This window comes from Bubalus kerabau, chromosome 6 (genome assembly GCF_029407905.1).
Source record: "Bubalus kerabau isolate K-KA32 ecotype Philippines breed swamp buffalo chromosome 6, PCC_UOA_SB_1v2, whole genome shotgun sequence".
Taxonomy (NCBI): Eukaryota; Metazoa; Chordata; class Mammalia; order Artiodactyla; family Bovidae; genus Bubalus; species Bubalus kerabau.
In genome coordinates this window covers 16,135,292-16,160,000 of record NC_073629.1, presented here as the reverse complement: position 1 = coordinate 16,160,000, position 24,709 = coordinate 16,135,292, and the positions used below count along the sequence as shown (strand labels likewise).

The following is a 24,709-nucleotide window of genomic DNA, read 5'->3' as shown; positions in this document are numbered from 1 at the left end:
GGGCGCGTCTCCAAGGAAAGCGAGGGCCAAGTCCGCTCATGGGGCCTAGACAGGTCGAAGACTCTGGGCGGTCTTCCGGGACTGGGCCCTACCCATGAGAAGTCCTCGAGGCGTGTTCCCGGGCGTGGTTCCAGGAGGCTCGGCAGATCTGCAGGTTTTGAGGCGTCACCGATCTCCCCTAAACTCAGCGGCGCTAGATGGCCGAGGGTGGGGCCCTCAATTTGCTGGGCTTGCCCTAGTCTCACCAGAATGATGCAAAAACCCTTCATCTTCGCATCAAGCTATGTCGCTGTTCCGAGAACCTGAGGGCCCCAGTCTCCGACCTCGATCCTGCTCCCCACTTTCTGGGGTTACAAGTCTTTCACCAGAGGCTAAACCCTAAAGTTTTGGTCTTTTTTAAGTAACCCCACCGTTTTTTCTCCTTCCTTTTCAGTAATTCCTTCCTTTCCTTATTCATTCGGCAAGTTGTGAGCTCCCAGCGCGTTCTTCTTTCAGTCGGCCACACCAGCTGGGGTCGTCGGGGGATCCCCAGCGGTGACGCAGTTGGAGAGGGGCACGCTGACTTCCAAATAACCAATAGAATCCTTGGGCCTGGGGCATGAGGTCATCAGCGGTGATGCCCATTGGTTCAGGCCTGGACGTGGAGGGGGTCCCCATAGCAACCGACGGTGCGTCCGAGCGTAACCTGGAGAGTGGTCTTTGCTTGTGCTTCAATGGCAGCTTGGGTGGTGCTTGGGTTGGGGGCGGGGAGGCGAGAGCGGAGCCCTGTTTCCCAGGTCGTGCAGTTGTAGCCCAACCAAGCTCTTATTTTTCTTGAGATCCTTTTACTCACTCAGCCGAGGAAGTTAGGAGGGAAGTATTGGCAAAAACGTGGGGGTCCTGGGTACAGAGCTTACGCCACCCGCCACCCGGAATGTTAATTCTGAAATCTTCGCGTTCATCTGCATATCGTCTGCATCTCATTTGCATTCTCTTCATTTAAGGTCAAATTGGGCAGACATCTCCACATCCCCAGCTCTGTCGCTTGTCTGTATCCCAAATCTCTCCCTCACTGGCTCTCTAATCTGCCTCTCAGTGGTCCAGTTCCTTACTCCACCTCTGCTCCCAGCCTTCAGTCTCTCCAGGGGAGGGAGAGGGCACAGCCTAGCTAAAGGAGAAAGGATAAGAAGTCTGCCTCTTCCTCTGGATGTTTGGTGACAGATGGGGATGGCTGGTCTGTACTGCCTGGAGACTACATTGGCAAAGCAAATGGTTGGGGGAGGTGCCCTGGGCTGAGTTGAGGGTCTCCAGGGCCAAATCACCCACGTGCCCAGCAGGGTGCTGGAACTAGGGATGCCTGCTTCCAGCTGAGGGGCAGGCCTGCCCACCTGTCTGGTGCCAGGGCAGCTTCCTTTCTCCAATTAAGCACTAATGATGTGTCATTAACCCTTACCTTGCCTACCAGCCCTCAGGTGGTACTCAAATTCATGGTCTCACACTGAGCAAAGAGGGGAAAAGGAGGGCCTTTGAGGAAGCTAAGAGGCAGTAAGGTCAGGGGAGCTGGAGACAAGAAGGCAGGACCAGAGGCCCGAGTAGCATGTACTTAGTTATGCTGTGTGCTTCTGAGGGATTCTCGGCATGGGTGTCTCACTATCAGAATCCATCTATTCTTCTGTTAATCAATTCAACAATTATTTATTAAGCACCTCACCTATGCCTATTAACTAAATACCAGGCTTCGTGCTAGTTGCTGAGGATATACACTTGCCTAAGTCAGGATCCCTTCCCTTAAGGAATCTTCAGATTACTTGAGGAGAAAAAACTGGCCAACAAATAATTACAATGCCAAGTGCAAATGCCATTATGGAGCTGTGCAGAATGTGCTATGGGAACACAGGGAAAATGAACTGTCAGAGAAGGCTTGGGTTTTGAAGGACAAAGTTTATGGCGTGGAGGGGAAGTGTAGAGCTAATCATGCTTTTGATTCAGCGTAGAGGTCCATGTTTAGCTGTGTTTTCAGGACCGCTGGTGTCTGCACTCCTCAGAGCTGTGTTTTGCATCCATGTGTATGTGTGTGAGTGTGTATGTGTGTCTGGATTTTTCTGTGTCTGGAATCCTTCTCCCGAACACACATTGTGGTTTTATTACAGATCAATGTTTGCCGTGAAGCTCTGGCGCAGATTAGCCTGAACCTGCCCAGCCCAGGGGAGGGGAAGTGGAGAACCAGGGTTGGCTCTCTGGGAAGAGGTGGGCAGGCACCACCTTCACCACCTGGGGGCCCAGACCCTTGACACCCCAAGTAGCAGCAGGCTAGCCAAGGGAGACAAGGGCTTGGCCCCTAGGCTATGGTAAGCTGTGACCAGGCCACAGTCCCTTCTGCCCCAGCTCCCCCTAGATGTGGGGGTTATAGCCACCACTCCCCACCAAGATCTCAGGCCCCCTCCCCCAGCCTGTTCTTCTTCTGTCTGTGGAGGAGCAGGCCAGCTCAGACCTGTCTGCTGGCTCTCTCCCACTGGAAGCGGATCCTTTCCAGGGGACACGAGAGGGCTGGGGAATGCTAGGGCCTACTAGGAGGCCCTAGGTACTCCACCCTGGCCCTCTGCAACTCTCTCCAGCCTGGATTCTCCCCACCCACTATGGGGTGCCACTTCTCTGGGTTTTGCCCAGACATAGCCATCTTTGCCAGGGAAATGCTCAACCAGTAGGTAGAGGGTAGAGGCTAGAGCTATGGCAGTGGGGACTGGCCTGGGGATGGGTGGGGTGAGGAGACTGCAATGCTCCTCTGAGACTCTATCCCAGTTCCTTCTGTCCCCTTGCAGCCACTTACTAGAAAGCTCAATTTTGGTGGCAGGAAAGAGGAGACTGTGGATTGAAGGAGAGCTTTGGGGGCTAAAGAGAGGCTCTGAGGTCTGAGGAGAAGGTCAAGGACCTCTCTTTTCACACTCTCAAGGATGTGAATGTCTCTTTGGCTGTAACTTCTACTCCCCCTCATTCTGTCTGAGCTTTTCCTATCCCATCACTATTCCCCAAGTCCAAGGTCACCTCTCCCACTGTGACAGCTATTAGAGAAGTTTGGAAATGGCTGGGAAGAAAGATGAAAAAAAGAGTCTGGAGCTAGTCTAGGTTGGCAGACCTCAGGATAATAATAATGATGCAGTCTCCATCAATCAAGCACCTTGTGGGTCCTAAATTATGTATCCAATGTTTCCCAGGCATGGATCTTTATCCTCATAACAACCAGCTCTTCAAGGAAGGGTATTATTATCCCCAGTTTACAGATAAGGAAACAGTCTCAGAGAACTAAGGTGACCAGCACAGCCTGTGAATGGTGGAAGTGGAATTTGAACCCAATCCCATCCTGTTAACTGCCAAGCCCAACTGCCTCCCTCTCAGCTTTTCTAGAAATAAGAACATTCAGAGGACGCACTTAAACCTCCAGTGTAACACCCCAGAGATGCCTTTCCATTTCAGGGTTCTTACTTGCTGGACTCATCTGAGGGGTCAGGGCATAACTAGCATCAGAGGTTATGATGCTCTGACCCCACCCATCAAGCCCTGAATCCTAGCTTCCTGGGTCCTGTGCACCAAGTTCCCCACTCTCAGTCATGCGTGTTGTTCCACGTCAACTCAAGGGCATTAGAGAACCATGTAGCCATGCTGACGCACACATCACACTTGGAAGTCACAAGACACATACATCACCCTCCTTGCTGGCACCCAGGGTCCCATGTTAGGACCATGCCAACAGGCTGCCTGCACCAGGACACGCACATGGGCCCTAAGCAAGGTGTGGAACCTGTGAATATTTCATGTCTGGAGCCGGCGGCTGCCTCTCCTGCTCACACGCGTGCCCCATCCTCCCTCTTACAGGCTCCTTGTTTGTTTGTTTAATGAATTATTTATCCACGGCCCCCCTTTCCTCCTGGCCTCCCCCTCCCCCAGGCCCTAGCCTCCATGATTTATTGAACATATCTTGGCTCTGTGGTTGCCACCCGGTGTCCCAGGAGCCGCCCTGGGCCACACAGCCTGAGTACTTCCTCTGCCCCCGACCTGTTCAGCTCCCTGCTTCCTTGGCCCCAGGGGGCAAGGGGGTGCACGGGGTGAGGCACCACGTTCAGAGAACCCCCAGGGGCCTGAGCTCAGTGCCCCTGGAGAGAACATGGCAGCCAGCAGTGTACGGGCAAGCTGAGGGCAGAGGGAAATGGAGGCAGAGCCTGCAGAAGAGGAGAAAGTGGCCCAAGGCTCTAGAGAGAGAGGATCAGCCCCATGGAGAAAACCTCGGCTTTCACAGAGGCCCCCAGCCAACATAGAGGTGGCAGTCATGGCCCAGGCCTTAGAGCATTTCAAACTGTGGACTGTAACCCATTAGGGGTGATACAATCAAGAAATCAATTTTCTGGGGCTGAACGAGCTTCATATTTTTGTTTTTTTAAGAGTAGAACAGAAGAAAAATATCAGAGTGCAGCCTCTGTAATAAGGCTAAGTATTGTTTCACGAAACTTGTTGTTTCAATTATATGTGAATGTGTGTGTGTTTGCTGTATGGCAAATGCAAACTATACATCTTATTGTGGGTCACAGGAAAGATTTGAGTCACAGTTATAAACAGAGGCCCTACGCCCCATTGATGGAGGCCTGGGTTCTTCAATGACCCAGATGTCACATAAAGAGGCATAAGCTTCAGATCAGATCCCAGCTTGTAGACAGTGGCCCAGATCTTATACACAGAGACCCCATCCCTAGAGAAGCCCAGACCCCATGAATAGAGGCCTATCAACAGGCCTAAGAATTAAAGCTGGAAGCACATATCCGATATTCAGAACTGCCACATTATGGGTGTGCTGTTTGTTCTTGACACAAAGGAGCCCCACAATGAGTAGTAGAGACGATCAGTCCAAGCTCCCTCACTAAGATGGGGAGACACATGGGGCCACTTCTCACTGAGAGGAGCGGCACCTTTGTTTTTGCACAAAGGTACCACTTGCCAAGAGATGCACCCTAAGGACTGGGTCTGCAGAGAGGGGTGGTTTTGCTAATTCACACAAAAACCCAAATCAGCCAGCAGCTGATTTAGAGGCCTAGATAGAGAGAGCACCAGATCCCATGGTCAGAGGCCTAGGCTCTTTAAAGAGTGTCTCAGAACTTAAAAGCCAGAGGTTTAGACCCCATAGAGAGAGCTGCTTAAATCCAGAAGAGAGGGCTCCAAATTCTAGAGAAGAGAGCTCAGTTATTATTGGGGGGCTGGGAGGGAGTGTGCTAGATTCTAAAGAGGAGTATCTGAGCCCTATGGAAAAGAGCCCAAATCCTTAAGTGGGACCCAGATTCTATAAACAGGGCTTCTAAAATGGAATTTAAAGTCCTAGGCCAAACCAGCAAGCTCCCACTCCCTATGAATACGGGCAGCCTCTCTGCCAACTGTGGGACCTACAGAGAGAGGCTTCTTCTGCAGAATAGGAATGTGGGTAGGCGGGGAGGAGGCTGCAATGCGTGGCACCTGGAGTAGGCAGGTCAGCATCATTTGGGTGAAACAAATCTCCCTCGGGCTGAGGTGTCTGAGGGGAGGGAGAGCTGTTTGCAATGTCCCCCATTCCCACCTCAAGGGGCCTAATTTATTTTCTGGCTCCTGAGAAGGGAGAGGAGATCTCCTGGGGGTGGAGAAGAGCCCAGGGAGGACACAGCCTGCTCTCTCCTGACAGCAGCTAGGCACAGGGCTTTTTCTGGATGGTACTGCCCCTCCCCCAAAACCCAGCATCTGAGGCCAAATTGTGGTCAGGACCCTTGTCCTGCCAACAATAAGCAGATAAAGGGTGCTTGTATGTCCTCTGTCCTACAGTAAGAAGAAAAGCACATCATTCCTGCAACCCTGGGCTCAGGTGGTTGGACTGGGTTCTGAGAGTCTGGGCTGAGACCTGGTCCTCCTGATCACTCTTAATCTGAGCCTCCCCAACAAAAGGAGATGAGGGGTAGACAATCCCTAGGTCTGGATTTGAGACCCTTTCCCTCAATCTCTGGGGTTTCCCAGGTGGCTCAGATGGTAAAGAATCTACCTACAATGTGGGAGACCAGGGTTCGATCCCTGGGTCAGGAAGATTCCCTGGAGAGAGATGGCCACCCATTCTGGTATTCTTGTCTGGAGAATCACATGGACAGAGGAGCCTGGCGGGGGTCACAGAGAGTCGGACACAACTGAGTGACTAACACTTTCTAGATTTTAGATTTTTCTTTCCCTGAATTTCTAATTCATAGGACAAGAGAGAAGAGGAGAGTGCAGAATTGTGTGTATGTCAGAGGGTGTGCATGGGCTTGTGTGTATCACTATGTGTGTGCTCCATTGTCTCTGTGTCCTGAATCTCTGTGTTTCTACCGATCTCTAGGTACCTACTGGTACCTATACTTGTATGTCTCTGAAGGGTCATCTGTGTGTCTATATGGCTGTGTCAAATGCCTGTGTTTCAATGTTCTCTGCTTCTGAGTGTCTGTGCCTCTTCTGAATGTGTGGATATAATGTCTGTGCTTGGGTGTCACTGTGAGGACAATGACTGTGATGAGAACTGGAGTACAGGGTACTCTGCCTGTACGCACTCTCAACGTCTGTGTGAGTAGGAGTGAGACTGCCTAGGGACGCCACTGGCTGCGCTGGGAGGGGTCTCTGGTTGAGAGTGAGTGAAGCATCCTTTGTCAGTGTCCCAGGACCGGATGCCATGATCTTCATTTTCTGAATGTTGAGCTTTAAGCCAACTTTTTCACTCTCCACTTTCACTTTCATCAAGAGGCTTTTGAGTTCCTCTTCACTTTCTGCCATAAGGGTGGTGTCATCTGCATATCTGAGGTTATTGAGATTTCTCCTGGCAATCTTGATTCCAGCTTGTGTTTCTTCCAGCCCAGAGTTTCTCATGATGTACTCTGCATAGAAGTTAAATAAACAGGGTGACAATATACAGCCTTGACGTACTCCTTTTCGTATTTGGAACCAGTCTGTTGTTCCATGTCCAGTTCTAACTGTTGCTTCCTGACCTGCATACAAATTTCTCAAAAGGCAGGTCAGGTGGTCTGGTATTCCCATCTCTTTCAGAATTTTCCACAGTTTATTGTGATCCACACAGTCCAACACTTTGGCATAGTCAATAAAGCAGAAATAGATGTTTTTCTGGAACTCTCTTGCTTTTTCCATGATTCAGCAGATGTTGGCAATTTGATCTCTGGTTCCTCTGCCTTTTCTAAAACCAGCTTGAACATCCGGAAGTTCACGGTTCACATATTGCTGAAGCCTGGCTTGGAGAATTTTGAGCATTACTTTACTAGCGTGTGAGATGAGTGCAGTTGTGCGGTCGTTTGAGCATTCTTTGGCATTGCCTTTCTTTGGGATTGGAATGAAAACTGACCTTTTCCGGTCCTGTGGCCACTGCTGAGTTTTCCAAATTTGCTGGCATATTGGACCTAACAGAAGCAAGATATTAAGAAGAAATGGCAAGAATACACAGAAGAACTGTACAAAAAAGATCTTCACGACCTAGATAATCACAATGGTGTGATCACTGATCTAGAGCCAGACATCCTGGAATGTGAAGTCAAGTGGGCCTTAGAAAGCACCACTACAAACAAAGCTAGAGGAGGTGATGGAATTCCAGTTGAGCTCTTTCAAATCCTGAAAGATGATGCTGTGAAATTGCTGCACTCAATATGCCAGCAAATTTGGAAAACTCAGCAGTGGCCACCGAACTGGAAAAGGTCAGTTTTCATTCCAATCCCAAAGAAAGGCAATGCCAAAGAATGCTCAAACGACCGCACAACTGCACTCATCTCACACGCTAGTAAAGTAATGCTCAAAATTCTCCAAGCCAGGCTTCAGCAATATGTGAACCGTGAACTTCCGGATGTTCAAGCTGGTTTTAGAAAAGGCAGAGGAACCAGAGATCAAATTGCCAACATCTGCTGAATCATGGAAAAAGCAAGAGAGTTCCAGAAAAACATCTATTTCTGCTTTATTGACTATGCCAAAGTGTTGGACTGTGTGGATCACAATAAACTGTGGAAAATTCTGAAAGAGATGGGAATACCAGACCACCTGACCTGCCTTTTGAGAAATTTGTATGCAGGTCAGGAAGCAACAGTTAGAACTGGACATGGAACAACAGACTGGTTCCAAATATGAAAAGGAGTACGTCAAGGCTGTATATTGTCACCCTGTTTATTTAACTTCTATGCAGAGTACATCATGAGAAACTCTGGGCTGGAAGAAACACAAGCTGGAATCAAGATTACCAGGAGAAATCTCAATAACCTCAGATATGCAGATGACACCACCCTTATGGCAGAAAGTGAAGAGGAACTCAAAAGCCTCTTGATGAAAGTGAAAGTGGAGAGTGGAAAAGTTGGCTTAAAGCTCAACATTCAGAAAATGAAGATCATGGCATCCGGTCCCACCACTTCATGGGAAATAGATGGGGAAACAGTGGAAACAGTGTCAGACTTTATTTTTTGGGGCTCCAAAACCACTGCAGATGGTGACTGCAGCCATGAAATTAAAAGACGCTTACTCCTTGGAAGGAAAGTTATGACCGACCTAGATAGCATATTCAAAAGCAGAGACATTACTTTGCCAACAAAGATTCGTCTAGTCAAGGCTATGGTTTTTCCTGTGGTCACTTATGGATGTGAGAGTTGGACTGTAAGAAGGCTGAGTGCCGAAGAATTGATGCTTTTGAACTGTGGTGTTGAAGAAGACTCTTGAGAGTCCCTTGGACTGCAAGGAGATCCAACCACTCCATTCTGAAGGAGATCAGCCCTGGGATTTCTCTGGAAGGAATGATGCTAAAGCTGAAACTCCAGTACTTTGGCCACCTCATGCGAAGAGTTGACTCATTGGAAAAGACTCTGATGCTGGGAGGGATTAGGGGCAGGAGGAGAAGGGGACGACAGAGGATGAGATGGCTGGATGGCATCACTGACTCGATGGACGTGAGTCTGGGTGAACTCCGGGAGTTGGTGATGGACAGGGAGGCCTGGCGTGCTGCGATTCATGGGGTCGCAAAGAGTTGGACACGACTGAGCACACGACTGAGCGACTGAACTGAACTGAACTGACTCTCCTCAGTCCTTCCTCTGCCTTGGGCCCTGGACTGCTGAAGGCCCTCCCAGCACCCAGCCTCGACACTCTCCGGCCGAACTCCTCTACACTATAGCCAAGAAAAACAAGCCTCCTGCCCAGCTAGGGGATTCAGAGCAACATCGGTAAGGTCCTTGGTGGCAGCTAAGGGCTTCTCAGCCACCCTCTAGACCCCATCTGGCTCCTCACGCACGTGGGAAGAGGGATGTGAAGGGCGCAGAGGACCTGACTGTTCAGAAAGGAGGGAGGTCTAGTTTTACTTATTAAAGGATCCTGGACCCCAAGCTTCTTCTCAAGTCTCCCATCCCAGAAATGAATGTTGACAAGAGATTGAGATCCCTGTCTTGGCCTCCCTAGCCTTCTTATCCAGACTGGGGAGCAGAAGATACGGGACCGGCGATAGCAAATTAAACCTACGAGGGAGAGGCGAGGAGCGCTCGGGTTGTTCCCGAGGGGGTAGCACGGTTCTCACCTCCCACGCGCCGCGCGCGCTCCGGGCCCGAGCGGGGCGGGGCCTGACGGGAGCGCGCCAGGGGCGGGGCCTTGGGGGCGCGCCCGGGAGGGCGGAGGGAAGGGCTGGGGGCGTGGCCTAAGGCTCGGGGGCCGGCGGCGGCGGCAGCAGCAGGGAGCTGGGAAGCGAGAAGCCGGGAGCGCGGGGCTCAGTCGGGGGGCGGCGGCGGCGGCGGCTCCGGGGATGGCGGCGGCTCCACTGCTGCTGCTGCTGCTGCTCGTGCCCGTGCCGCTGCTGCCGCTGCTGGCCCAGGGGCCCGGGGGGGCGCTGGGAAACCGGCATGCGGTGTACTGGAACAGCTCCAACCAGCAGTGAGTCGGGGGCCCAGGGAGCCCATGCGTCCCGCGTCAGTGAGAGGGGGAGGCCTGGGAAGTCCTGGGGGAACCTGGGGTGGCAGTCCTGGGAAACCACAGTTGGGGGCTATAAGGCGAGGGAGAGGGGGACACACTATGTGGGCGTCTATGAAACTCAGCGGGTATCTGAAAGAGGCTGTTAAGGTAGAGTAACCAGGGCTTGGGCCGAGCGGAGGAGGCTGCTTGGGAACACCCCACCCCACCTTGGCTTCTCTCCACACCCGCCTCTGGAATAGCTTACCCCCCACTCGACAGTTCCCCCATCTTCATCCCCTTCGGCCGGCCTGGGGTTTGGGAGCACCAGCATGCTGGGGATAGGCCGCCGCACTTGGGGAGCCCGGGGATGACCTGTTTTCAGTGGCGAGCGTTTCTAGGGGTTCTAGGCATGACTCCTGCTTTAACAAGTGGGGTCCAAAGCTGAGGCAAGGAGTCCGGGCGAGCACCTCCTCAGAAGGAAGGTGAATGGATTGCCCTGGTTGTATAGATAAGCGGGGCTGGGATGAGCTGGGGCTGGGTCGCCAAGTTGGGGGGTTCTGGAGGTGCCGCTTGGATAGGATAGGAACGTGGGGTACCGGCGAAAGGGAGGAAGGCAAGGAGATGTCGGCGTGTCACACACACACACCCGGGCTGGGGACAGCGTGTGGCTCCAAGTGTGAGCGAGCGTGCGCGGCTGTCAGTGTGCGTGTGTGTCTGAGTGTGTGATTTGTGTGTCTGCGTCGGCGATCGTCTGGGGGGTGGGAGCGGGCGACGGGTCGAGGAGGGGGCTATGGTCGCTGTCCGCGTGGCCGGCCGCGTCTGGGCTAGGGTGGCTGTCGGCGCCGCTGCGGTCTGGGCGGGTGTCAGGGCGGCCGTCAGGGCGGCCGTGTGGTTTCCCGGGGTGTGTGGAGCGGCGGCTGGGTGCCGGCTGCGGGGCCAGTTTCTCATTCTGCTCAGTCCTTGCTGCCCTTGTCTTCTCCTCCCCGCCGAGCCGCTGTGTGTATCACCCCTGCCGCCTCCGTGTGTGTCTGTGTGTTGGGGGGATCCCTGGGGACACGGGGGTCACTGTCACACCTGCCCAGGCGGCGGCGGCGCACTGTCTCTGGCTCCCCATCCCAGGGGGCGACTCGGGAGCAAATGGCGAGGCCCCTCGAGAGGGGTCCAGAGGGCCGGGCGGCCGCGACCCCCAACCTCCCGGGGGAGGGGCTGCCGCTCGCGGCTCCTGCTCTTTGTTGTTTGGGGCTCTGCGCCTCCCCCTCTCTCCCTCCTCGCGCCCGGAGTGTCAGACTGGGGGTGGGGATGAGGCAACGACGCCCCCCTCTCGCTTCCCATGGAAACCTCGGGGGTGGGGATACGGCCCCTCCCCCCCCCCCCAGCGGGACTCGGAGAACTCCGGGGGCCGCTAGGGGCTGACTCCCCTTCTCTATCTAGCTCGTTCCCTCCCCCAGACTCACACGTCCGCCCCCCGCCCCGCTAGAGTCTGGCAGGGAGTGGAGAGCACGCAGGTGAGGGGCTCCGGGTTCCCCACCACTGTCAGGGCGCCCTCACGTTCTTAGGATAAGCCGGAGCCAGGGGATGCGGGAATGGCGGGGATAGGGCTGAAGGGGGGATGTTGTTGATCAGGTTCCCCTCCCCCGCATACACCTGGGCGCAGGTGAAAGCCCTGGGAGGGGGTGGGGGAGCCCAGGTTCCGAGAGCCTCCTTTCTGTCTTCCCTGCTCCTCCGCAGGTCTGGACCGGTAGAAATGAGAGGGGGCGCGTACCGGGCCGGGAGGCCGCCGCCGCCCCCGCCTCGCTTCCTCCGCCTTTGTTGCCGCTGCGCCCGGGCTCCCCGGCTCCCTCACTGCGGCAGCCGCGGCCCCATAAATCGTGAGAGCGACGTGCTCCGGAGCCGGGAGTGGAGAGGGCCAGGGAGCTGGGGGCGGGGCCGGGCCGAGCCACAGGCTCCCGTGTCCCCTCCCTCCGGTCACGTGAGCTGGGCTCCTGGCTCCCACCCCCCATCACGTGCCAAGGGTCTCTGCCCCCTGGGGTCACGTGAAGAGGGTCTTGCGACCCCGCCTCCTGGGGGTCACGTGGGAGGGTACTGGTGGGACACGTGCGGTGGCCTCTTTGACAGACCTGGGGGCAGTACCCTGCACAGCGACCGTGATCCTGCCCCTATCCCGCACTCAGTCCCTCCGTTTGGTCCTCTGGAATAGAGGAGACCTGTTCCCAGTCTGGCCCAGAAACCGAGCATGGGGGAACCTTACTGGAAGAAAGCATGAGAGTGTGAGGTCGAGGGGTCCCATGAGCCCGGAACTGAATGGCGGAGGGCGGGACCGGCCAGTGGCCAAATGGAAGCGCCCAGGTCTGTGCTTCATTTCTTTGCAGAACTGTCCAAGGGTGCTGGCATTCGCCCCAATCTCAAAAAGCGTCAGAATATCTTTCTCTAGCTGTCTCCCTACCTGTCTCTTTATCTCTTAAATGTTTCTGTTGCTTATCTCTCTTTCATTCATACATTCATTCAACAAATATTTATTGAGGCTCTACTACGTCCCTGTTGGTCTTCCTCTCTCTTTTCTTCCTGTCACCGAGTCTCTGCCCCGAACCGGCTCCCTGTCCCTCATACTCTCTCTCCTTTGCGTCCCTGTCTCCGTCTTTGCTGTCTGTGGGCCTCTCTGGAGCGGCCTCTATGGCTCTCCCTTTCTCCAAGCCTCTCTCCCGTCTCATTCTAATATCTCTTTCTCGGTTTCTGGATTCCTCTCTTTCTCACTGCCTCACTCCCTTTCACCTCTCGGTGAATCCAGTTTCCTGTTCATCCCCCCTCTCGGTGTGCGTCTCCCTCTCACTCCATTTCTGTGTGTCTCGCTTTCGGCGGGTCTCTCGCGCTTCTCCGCCGCTGCAGATCAATAAACCTTCGCCGCCGCCGCCGCCGCCGCTGTCGCAGGGAGGAGGGGCGGGGATGTGGGGCGCGCTGATTTTCTCCTACCCGACGCCGGCCGGAGAAGCCCGGAGCCGAATCCCAAGCTGGCGAGACCCAGTCCGGTGGGGCGCGGAGGCACAGGGCGCCGGAGGGGTGCGGGGTGTCAGCGTGCACGCGCCGCCCCGCGAGCGTTCTCGCCAACCACCCATCCCAGCCCGGGCGCGCGGACCCCACGCCGCGCACACGTGGTCCGGCTTCGCCTGCTGGGGTGAGTGGCGCGCAGCCTCGGGGGCGCGCGCTAGAGGGAAGGAGAACAGGGGTCCGGTGTCTTTTTCCCTCCTCCACTTCCGTAGCTCTGCATCTTGGCGTTTAGAGGTGGGGGGCAGGGATTTAACAAGTTCAGGATCTCTTGGGATCCTTTCCTTACTCCCTGGTCTTGTTAGACACCCTGTTTACCAGCCCCTAATTGCCCCGGGGGGAGAGGTTTGCTCCTTCCCGGTTCCCCCGCCGCCCACCCCACGAGGCTCGGGCAGACAGGGCATTGAAGGAGTGAAAGAGAGGGGTCGGAATGTGCACCCGGGGCGGCGAAAGCCGGGGTGAGGGGGCACCCCTCCAGGTGAGGTGTGTTGACCCTCGCCTTTCTGCGAGGGAAGTGGGAGGCTAGTAGGAGATGAAGTGAGGAAGAGTAGAGAACTGTTTGAAGGGGCAGGCACCTCCCAGTCCCCAGAGCCCAGCCTGCCCGCCTCTCCCGCGGGGGCGGGGTGGGGCGGGGTGTGGCTCGAGGTTAGAGAGGCGCGGCCCTGAAGGAGGGGTTAGCTGTGAAGCTAAGCCGGGGCCTAGCGGCACCTCCCTCTTTACTGCCAAAACTGGGAGGATGACAGATTCAATTAAAGCGCCCAAGCCAAGCAGACACCTCAGGTCTCCCAGGAGTTGTGGCTGGGTTCTCCTGGCAGCCAGCCTTTTGCCCCCTGTCCACCACCTACCAACTGGGCACAGTCATTCCCCCAGCAGTTCTTTCTCCCACATGCCCAGCAGGGAGGGTAGGGGCGTTTCAGGGGCGATTCATGCCACTCAGCCCAGGGTGTGTTGCAGGGAAACTACGCAGTGCCCTAGTGAGACACTGCTTCAGGGCTGGAAACCCAGTGAGGCTCAAGGACAGAGGCCTCGAGTGCTGTGCAGTGGCTCCAGGTCTGGCACTGGGGGTCCCCTCCTCAAAGCCTGTGGGCGAGGAACAGTAGACTTGGAGCTTGTGGATAGAGAGGTAAAGCTGGGGTGGCAGCTGGGAGCTAGGCCTGGTCTAACCCGTTTTCCTGCTCCCAGTGCCCCAGGCCGAGACTCCTGCCCACCTGGGTGCCAGGGCCAGGGAGGAGCCAGAGTGACCCATCACTCCCATGGGAACCGAGTGGGGCTGGTGGCATTCTTGATGACTCAAGGAGGCTGAGCCCATTCTTACTGGGGTGCCTAAACACCAGCTCTTACCTGTCTTCCTTACTGCTTGGCTTGAAAGGGAGTGTTTGGGGAGGGGGTGGCACAGGCAAGGCCAAGGATGTAAGGTGAGGTGGGGAGGGACCCTCAAGGCCCCACCCCATCCAAAGGCCTCCAAGCTCACTTCCCTAATGGATCTAATTACTGTTTGTGGAACTGGGAGGTGCCTGGTGACAAGGGGAGCGAGTCTCTCCCCTCAGGGAGTTCCCAGGAACCAGAGACCCCAGTGGTTTGACATTTTGCCAAGTATCCCATGCCTTCCTGTGTCCACTATACGCCCCTCTCACTGCCAAGATGTGTGCATTCCTACGCAAAGAAAATTAGGGGAAACTCCTGCCTACTTCTCTGAGTTTCTTTCTCCATTCAGATGTTTCTCCCATCCCCACACCACTCAATACCACCATCGAGAGAGCATTAAGACCAACACTTTGATGATAACTAGCAAGGCAGGTGGGGATTACAAGGGACCCAGCATCTGCTTCTCTGCGCATAGAAGGATCAGGGAAGTAAGAGGCACAGCCATCTTGTCTGGGCACTATGCCCACTACTTTGTTCAGCATCATTAAGGGGGAGTTAGTGTCAGGTTGAGGAGAGAGGGGTATAGAGATACCAGTTTTGGCATGACACCACATGGAGCCTTGGTGTTGAGTCCCTTAGCTCCCTAATCTGTTGTGTCACATTGGTATATGTGTTAGTCGCTCAGTCGTGTCGGACTTTTTGCAACCTATAGACTGTAGCCTACCAGGCTCCTCTGTCCATGGAATTCTCCAGGCAAGAATAGTGGGCTGGGTAGCCAGTCCCTTCTCCAGGGGATCTTCCCAACCCAGGGATCAAACCTGGCTCTCCTACACTGTAGGCAGATTTTTTACCATCTGAGCCACCAGGGAAGTCCTGGTGTGTCACATTATTGGAGACCTAATTGTCCATACCCTCAGGGTGGAGGTCAGTGAGACTCAAGGTACAGAGACTAGTCATACTGTAGAGAGAGCATGTGCCAGTGTGTGTGTCTGTATAGGAAGGGCAGGGAAAGAGCTGAAGATTGCTGGGTCAACCAATACTGGCATGCCAGTCCGGCACACATATCACCTAGTTTTTCTATGTGTACGCTGCCTGTGAGTGGGCGGTGGACATATTTGTGTGTGTGCCACAGAACTTGTGCATGTATATGCATGAAGCCTGCATACATATGTCTGTGAGGGCAGGTCTTGTCTGACTCGCCATGGGGGTGGACTGGCAGCATCAGGAAAGCATGCTGGGAGAGGCGATGGAGGGTGCGCATCCCTCCAAGGGATCCCTCCCACTTTCGCACTTCCATTCCTTCTATCCCTCCTCCCCACTAGTGAATTATGGGGAATGGACGGAGGAAATCCGGGCCTGGGTCTGAGAGTCACTGGGACCTGCGCCGTTTCTGTGGTAACCAAAGCATACGTTCCCTTCTTCCCTCCACCCTTCTCCCCCGCCTCTTTTCCTTTGGAGGCCGGCCGGGCTTCCCTGCGTCTCTGCTACCCTCTGGTGGCTACCAGGAGAAGGGCAGAACCAGGAGTGGGCCTGGAAAGAGTGCGGGGATTGGAGGCACTAGGGCCCTGGGGATCGAGAAAGGGACTGAGAGTAGAGGAAGCTCAGAAGGAAAGCCTGGAGACTCTAAGGACCCTAGGGAAGGTCTGCGGAGAGGTGAGGTGGAAAGCGGGTTGGCTTTGGGTTTCTTCTCTCTGATCCGCTTCCTTCCCCCACAGCCTGCGGCGAGAGGGCTACACGGTGCAGGTGAACGTGAACGATTATCTGGATATTTACTGCCCGCACTACAACAGCTCAGGGGTGGGCCCCGGGGCGGGGCCAGGGCCCGGAGGCGGGGCGGAGCAGTACGTGCTGTATATGGTGAGCCGGGACGGCTACCGCACCTGCAACGCCAGCCAAGGCTCCAAGCGCTGGGAGTGCAACCGACCGCACGCCCCCCACAGCCCCATCAAGTTCTCGGAGAAGTTCCAGCGCTACAGCGCCTTCTCTCTGGGCTACGAGTTCCACGCCGGCCACGAGTACTACTACATCTGTAAGTGACGGCCTGGAGGCGGGCCGGGGCGGGGCCTAAGTGCCGAGGGTGGAGTCCCGAGGGGCCGGGGCCCGGCCCGCGCTGCTGGCACTAGGTCTCTGTCGCTCCAAGTGATACCCCGAGATGAGGCGTGGGAGCTGGGGCCCTCAGGGTTCCAGCTCAGGGTCGTGAGGCTAAGAAAAGAGGTCTAGTGGCATTCCCAAAGGTCACAGAGTCACTGTTTCTGTGAGGGGCATTTCGGAGGCGGGACCTCAGGGTTCAGTTTATTGAGGGATAGGACCCCAGGAGCTTCTAGGCTAACGGCAGAGCCACCACGACCAATGCCCAAAGGGTGGAGGAGGTACTGAAGGACACTGCGCAAGAGGGGCAGTCTGGAGGGAGTGAGGAGAGTTTCTGAGCGAGGAGGGCACGGGGTAGAACATCTGGAGAAAAAGCGACTCAGGCCCAGTCTCCTCCCCAGCCACGCCCACCCACAACCTGCACTGGAAGTGTCTGAGGATGAAGGTGTTCGTCTGCTGCGCCTCCAGTGAGTATAATCGGCTCCCAGCCGCGACCCCATCCTTGGCTCCCCTGCTTTGGGGCTCCCCTGGCTTCCTGGGGGTGGAGGTGGAGGGCACAGGCGAGGGGGACTCGCGCCCCAGCTGTAGCAGGGGGAGGGGATCCTGGCCCTGACTCTCCCCTCCTCTCTCCCCACCCGCACCCCACCCCGCAGCATCGCACTCCGGGGAGAAGCCGGTCCCCACTCTCCCCCAGTTCACCATGGGCCCCCATGTGAAGATCAACGTGCTGGGTGAGTCTGCGCAGCGCCCTCTGGTGGCCACTGCTGGAACCGCAGCCCCCTCCCTGGTGCCTGCTCCTCTTGCATGTCTTTCCCCCGGGGGCACCGATCCTTACCACCCCTGTGGTGCTCACGTCCCCCGCTCCACTGCTGCTACCGCTGCCGCGTGTTCCCGCCCCAGCGCGCAGCCCGGCTCTCACCAGTCTGTCTCTTCATCTATCCACAGAAGACTTTGAGGGAGAGAACCCCCAGGTGCCCAAGCTTGAGAAGAGCATCAGCGGTACCAGCCCCAAGCGGGAACATCTGCCCCTGGCGGTGGGCATCGCCTTCTTCCTGATGACACTCTTGGCCTCCTAGCTCTGCCCCCTCCCTTGGAGGGGAGAGATGGGGCGGGGCTGGGACAGAGCAGGGAGCCTTTGGCCTCTCCAGGGAAGCCTAGCCGTGGGGCCTAGACCCCTCCTCTGACGGCTGGAAGTGGGGTCTGCAGCATACATCTGTGCTCACCCCTCCTGTCCCCTCTCCACCAAGTAGGGCACTGTAGTGGACCAGGTACAGGGACAGCCACGGGTCCCAAGTGGCCTTGTGGCTCTGGTAATGTTTGGTACCAAACCCGGGAGCTGTAAAGGGCGGTGCTCAGGACTCCCTGCCCCCTGGTACCTTTCTGTGACCCCTGGTGCCCTCCCCCTTTCTCCCCCCCACCCCCGAGAGACAAATGTGCCCCAGAGAGAGCAAATCGAAGTGTGGGAGACACCCCCAGTCACTCTCTTCCAGGGCCAGAACACAGGGAGGGGACTAGATGGGTGAGGGGGTGGCACCACCTGCTGCCCCTCCCCTGTTTACAGCAATAAGCACGTCCTCCTCCCACTTCCACTCCCAGGATTGTGGTTTGGTTGAATCCAAGTTTACAAGCAGACACCACTGCGGGGGGCCGCCGACAGTGGACAAGGGTGACAAGGGGTGGGCATTGGGGTGCCAGGCAGGCATGTACAGACTCTATATATCTATATATAATGTACAGACGGACAGAGTCCCTCCCCCTCCTTAACCCCCTGACCTTCCTTGACTTCCCCCTCCAGCTTCAGACCCTTTCCCCACCAGGTTAGCCCCCCCCCCCGGGGGACCCCCTGGCCCCTCTTTTGTCTTCTGTGAAGACAGGACCTATGCAACGCACAGACACTTTTGGAGACCGTGAGACAACAATGCCCCCTCCCCTCCAGCCCTGAGCCGGGGCCCAGCTCCCAGGACCTTGCCCTGCCCATCCTCTGTGGTCCCCACCCATCCTCCTGGGCCTTTTTCAAGTGCTTTGGCTGTGACTTTCATACTCTGCTCTTAGTCTAAAAAAAATAAACTGGAGATAAAAATAACTGAGTGTGTGTGATTTCCAGGGGCCATCACTCGTCTGTACACTGGTTAAATAAACCCCACAGGTCACAAGGCCTGGGGAGGAGACAGGACTCTAGGGCCAAAGGGTCAACTGAATATCTTGCTGTGTAGCTCATCTCCCCTAAGGAGACACCTCTGTGTGGAGGAGCAATAAAGGCTTCTGAGCAGGGCCTGGATGACTTTGGGCAACACACTCAACCTCTCTGAGCCGCAAGTATCTCATCAGAAAATCTAGTTATAATACATCTCTCACAGGATTGGTGTAAAGATTAAATGGCAGAGGGAATATAAGGCTCAATGATGATGGTTTTCTCCTTTCCTTTCCATTCTATTCTGTAACCAGAAGTTCTTGACTGGGGTCTATGGATTTCAGGGGGTTGTGAAACTAGATAGGAAAAGATTATATCTTTACTTTTACTCACCTGTAACTGAAATTTACCATTCTCCTATGTACGGGCAATAAGCCACAGTAGTTTTAAGAGTGCCTGTGACTTTGTAACCAACAGAAATCACAGATGTGTTCAGAATGTGTTATAGTTTTTGAGGATATCGCAAAATATCATTTACTCTCATCACTACTTTGAAATAACCGTAGTTGTTAGATCTTGTTTTTAATGTGTTAATAAAGAAGCATATATATTACTATATCAAAAAATGTAGATGTTTTATAACTGTGTTTCAATATAATTGGTTTCCTTTATAATCCTTTGCAATTTTTTTTTCCGTTTAAAAAGTTATGGCTGGACTTCCCTGGTGGTCCAGTGGTTAAGAATCCACCTGCCAATGCAGGGGATATGGGTTAGATCTATGGTCCGGGAAGATTCCATGTGCCATGGGGCAACTGAACCCATGTGAGACAACTATTGAGCCCGCACTCTATAGAGTCCATGCTCTGCAAACAAGAGAAGCCACTGCAATGAAAAGCCCGCACATGACTAGAGAGTAGCCCCCTCTCATTGCAACTAGAGAAAGCCTGCATGCAGCAATGAAGTCCCAGCGCAGCCAAAAATAAAGAAATAAATATTAAACAACAAAAACAAGCAGAAAACATTATGGCCAAAAGGCAGAGAGTTTGCTGGTGCTGGAGCCGCATATAACTACAGCCCCCTGCGTCCATCAGGAGAGTGAGGGGACACAAGGTGAAAGCTGGGACAGGGCCTTCCCTGGCAGTCCAGGGAATGTATTCCATTGCATAAGAATCTGCATTCCAATGCAGGAGGCATGAGTTCAATCCCTGTTCAGGGAAATAGGATCCCACATGCTGTATGGTGTGGCCGAATAATAATAATAAAAAAAGATGGGACCATGGTGGAAGCAGTCAAAGGTCATAGCCCCTCCCAAGCCAGGTGAGGTCAGGGTTGTTCAGGTGGGCACTTTGGGAGGGCACTGAGGGGTTGCTGATAGGGGCTAAAATCTATCCAGGCAGCCCTTGCCCAGCCAAGCTCCCTGGCCTGAGAGTGGTGCCTTTTTCTTCATTGCCTAGCTGTGACTCCATCCCAACCAGGGCACTGTGTGGGCAGGTTGGTCTTGGGTAAGCACTCCTGTGTGTCCTGTGGCTCTTACCAGCTACATTGTGACTCTCCGGGCAGCAGGGACTGTGTCTTCTCCCCCTCTGTACTCATACAACCCAGGAAATGGAATTTCAACTGGACCCTGGAGAGTGGGTAGATTTTCCACCAGCAGAGCTGCGGGAATGGGGGTGGGAGGGCAGGTGGGGAAAGGACCAGGGAAGGTCAGCGCAGTAGTCTGAGGCTCCCAATGTGAAGACAAGACTTGAAAAGTTAGGCTCATCGATCCAGTTGTTCATGGATTCAGTAGACATTTATTGGTACCTGCTGAGTGCTAGGCCCTATCCTGGGGACTGAGGATACAAAGAAGACACAGTTTTTAGCCTCAGGATCATAATTCATCATGGGTTATATGTGTGTGATGATAGGTGAAGAGGAATTAGTAACACACACACATATGAACATACAATCAGGTGTTACACTGGTAAATGCCAGGAGGCTACAGGAACCCGGAGGAAAAACCACACCCTACCCCGGGGACACAGGAGAAGGAGATACACAGAGCTGGGGCCCTACTGGGCAGTCTAGAGGACCTTGAAGGCTGAGGAGAACGGGTTTGTCCCATAAAGGAGCCGCAGCTGTGGGCCCCAGGCTGCAGGCTCCCTCCAACCCCAGGGCCACATGGGGCAGGAGCTGGCCAGCTTGGGATGAGGAGGGCCTAGTGGGTTTAAAAAAATCCAAGAATGGGGGGACTTGCCTGGTGGTCCAGTGGTTAGTGTGTTCCCAACGCAGGGGGCCCAGGTTCGATCCCTAGTTGAAGTACCAAATCCTGCATGCCACAACTCAAGATCCCACGTGCTGCAACTAAGACCCGGAGCAGTCAAGTAAATAAATAAAAGTTAAATTTAAAAAAAAAAGGTCTAAGAATGGGAAGGCTGTAAAAAGGCCAGTCAGTGGAGCAGGAGCTAGACCAAGCCAGCTTTCATTCACTCAGTACCTACTATGGGCCCGGCTCCCTGCCCATTGCTTCACACGCATTGCGGGCACCACGCCTTTGGAAGTCTTGCTCAACCAATAGCACAGATGAGAAAACTTGAGGGTCTAAGAGGCCATGTCCCTCAAGGTTAGCATTTAAAGGGGATCTGCCTGTCACTGTGCTCTGAACATTGGACCCTGAACCACCACCCGGAGCCCTTCCCCACAAATCCTGATTGCCTCCTGCCACCTCATCCACCAAAGTCACTCAGAGTTCTTGGGGAAAGACATCAAAGGAACTCAGACCCGGACTGGAGGAGCCAATCAGAAGCCCACATTTTACATACATTAAAACCGAGGCTCTGAGAGAGCAAGTGAGTTGCCCACAGTCACTTCGATATCCACGGCAGACCCAGGACTGAAACTCAGGTGTCCTGAGCCCCCATTTTTCCTACCAGATTGTGATGTCCCAGAAGAGAAGATCTGCATCTTCCCAGGAATTGCAGCCCAGTCTTTGAAACCTCCTAAATCCCCACAGGCAGGGATTAAGGAGGAAGCACCACACACATCAATATCTCTTCATTTTCCCCCAGGCTGGGGCTTCAGGAAGCTCTGGGATGCTGCTGGGATACCCTTCAGGCAAGGCTTTAGTTTCCAGAACATGTAAGAGGGAGTAGGGTGAGGACTCAGCACTTAGATACACAGATACCATGACCCTGAGCCTGCTGGGCCTCTGCCTTGGGGCCCAAAGATCTGCATAGCCCAGCACTTCCTGGCCCAGGCCGAGGTGAGATGAAGCCCATGGTGGGCCAGCCTGAAAGCAAAGGCTGGAGGTGAGAGTGAGAGCAGGGGTGGCAGGCAGGCAGGAAAGGGGCCTACGATCCAGACTCAATACCTGCTGATGGATAAGATAAAGCAGGAAAGGGATGCGCAGAACCATATGCACAGCTGGGCTACAGGACTGAGCAGGATACTGGGGGGAAGGGAAAGGACGCAGCAGGGCACGGGGAAGCCAGGCTAAGACACTTCCTTCCTGCTGCCACCCCCCGGCACCTGGGATGCCCCTAAATTCTACTCATGGCTACCAGATGGTGCCCCCAGGACCTGACATACTGCTGGAGTCCTGTCCACACCCCCAAAAAACAGGGCCCTAAGGCCAGGGAAGTTCAATTTAGTGAGCTGTGCTGGCTTTAGACTGGCAAAGCCAGCTCCAGATGGCAGGGCACCCCACCCCCACCCCCCGCCCTGGCAGGGTCCTCTCTCCCTTGATGTCTGGTTCTGGTCGCCTCCACACAGGCCTCAAGAGGGGTTGTATCAGCACACGCCAGGATTCCCAGAGGGTCCTCAAAGGGGCATCCCAGGACATGGACAGACAGACGCTCACACATCCTTTCCTTCCTACCCTCCCCAGGGTGAGAAACAGCAGCCACAACTAACAACTCTACACAGATTTTGGCTGGAGGAGTGAGGTTAGAGAGCCAGCCACATCCTCCCCTTCTGGATGTGAGGTCAGCAGGGCCATTGACAATCCAGGCTGGGCTCAAAGCCTTGTCCCCGGGGTTGGGGGCCTGCAAGGGTGGGTGTTGGCTCTTGAGGGGGGCCTGAGGGCTGCCCTGGGGGGTGCTTTGGGCTCAGCATGTTTTGGAGCCTGGGACAGGGTGGAGACCTCCCCACCCATCTTCCTTCTCAGAATTTCTCTGACCCTTGACCCCCTTCTCTCCCTCCCTTCAGTTCTAGAAGCTTTGGGGTTGAAAGAGGACTTGGGCCCCGTCCACACCTGTCCAGCTTAGAGCTACTCAGCTCTGAAACCTTCCGTGGTCTCCCTGATCCTCCCTGTTCTGCCCAGTTGGCAAACCCAGGAGCATGGGCTGAGTGGGAGGACACAGGTCACGGGGTAGATGTGGTGGTGACATGGGCTGGGCTGGGGCAGAGGTTGAAATGGAGGGACATGAGCTAGGACCAGGAGATATGACCTGGATGGGGGTCACAGGGATGAATGAAGGACATGAGCTATGTAGGGGTGAGGGCTAGCAGGAGGGACAGAGGTGGGAAGTGCTGGGGACCCACAGGCTGGGTAGCTCATCCTGGATGTCCTACTGGCAAGCGTGATGCTGACAAAGAGAAACAGCCCAGATGTGCTAGGGCCAAGCCAGCCGGGACACCATTGGTCCAGAGCAGGAAGAGCAGCTGCAGGCAGAGCCAGTGACCTGAGATGTGAGCCGGGAGGCCTGGGCTCCGGTTTCCACAGAGGCTGAAGAGAGGAGGGGCAGATGCGGCCCCTCCTCCAGAAGGCCAGCATCACACTCTTGGCTTTCACCACAGCATCTGGCCATGGGTAATTAGGGGGCTGTTACCATACTTGGCTACAAAACCGTAGACGGACCGGCCTGGGGACCCGAGAGAGCTCAGTTCAAGTGGCCTGGAGTCTCCCGACCTGCCCCTGAGAGGCTGCTGTTGGCCAGGGGGGACGCTCTGGCCTTGCGTTCAGGTTCACACACAATTTTGCACACTTCAATTCACACCGAGTCATATAACTTCACAAACTGGCGACCCCACACAGTCAATGAAATTCCCTGCTCCAGGAGGGGGCGGCGGAGGGGGATGACAACCTGCAGGGGCCTCAGAAAGGAAGGCAGAGCCTCTGTTTACACAGCTGAAGTGGAAGGGGCCTCCCTGGGCTGAGGGAACAGCTCAGGCGCTGCAAGCCCAGCGGCACCCCCGCCCGTGGGCAGACCCCTGACACACACTCCGTCGCCACTTTCACACACATTCAGGCGTGTGTGCTCAACACATTTCCAAGTCACACTCCCACCCTTCACAGGCACCCAGCACACACAGGAAGGTCACACTAACACACTCAGCGAACTCAAGCCCACACACGGGTGGAGGGGCTCCCAGGCACTCAGACCACACGTGCATCCAGGGTCACACAGGGTGACACACTTGAGGACCGGGATCCGACAGATGACAGTTGCCAACACAGACCGCTCTGACGGTCCCACCTAAACAAACAGTGTTTGCTGCCGGGAAGGGAAGCAGCCAAACCAACTGGACCAAGTCTGGAGTCCGGGGACATCTAAGGGAGGGACCAGTGCCACATTCACTCCCTCTGGAACCCACAGGTTGCGTCAACAGCTACACAGGACACAAAAACAAACCCCAGGACCCCCAGGATATGCCCAGACACACTCGCAGACGCAGAGTGAGGGGCTTCTCACCCACTGCCGTATGTACAGAGACACGCATCCACGTGGGCGTTAGAAACAGATGCCCACCACAGCTCCTCCCAGGGGGCCCTGGGCAACACCCCCATTCCTGCCATAGGCTGCTCAACAGGGAGTCAACAATGAAACGGACCCCTCTCTGCACACCACAGACATCCTTGCGCACTCACACACACACCAGACCCTAAGCCTGGGGGACCAACTTGGGGATGGACCAACAGAGCCTGTCCCACTCTGTGTGGGGCCATGTCCCCACATCCACCTCTCTGGGCACCAGCAATTTCCACTCTGGGCACAGACGCCCCAGACCAAGCCTGGAGGGTGATCCTGGCACCTCTCTGTGTACTGAGGCCTGCCAGGACCTGGTCTGACCCCTAGGAAGGGCTCACAACCTGCCTTGGGAGCATTCCTCACTCCTTGAGGGCTGAGCACGCCCTGGTCCTGTGCTAAGGTATACTCTTACACCTTATACAAGGTATACAAC

At 55.2% G+C, this 24,709-nt stretch overlaps 1 protein-coding gene across 2 annotated transcripts; it reads left to right on the top strand.

The window, feature by feature from the left end:
• The first annotated feature begins 9,707 nt into the window (after positions 1–9,707).
• Positions 9,708–18,493, top strand: EFNA3 (ephrin A3). Of its 2 annotated transcripts, XM_055584080.1 has the most exons (6): positions 9,708–9,906; positions 16,044–16,357; positions 16,818–16,883; positions 17,070–17,147; positions 17,362–17,450; positions 18,287–18,493. In XM_055584080.1, exons 1-6 carry the CDS (start codon positions 9,779–9,781, stop codon positions 18,356–18,358), a joined length of 747 nt encoding a protein of 248 aa, XP_055440055.1. In that variant the 5' UTR covers positions 9,708–9,778; the 3' UTR covers positions 18,359–18,493. The 2 variants fall into 2 exon arrangements, with proteins under 2 accessions (XP_055440055.1, XP_055440057.1); XM_055584082.1 differs by having other exon boundaries at positions 17,362–18,428.
• Positions 18,494–24,709: the final 6,216 nt, after the last annotated feature.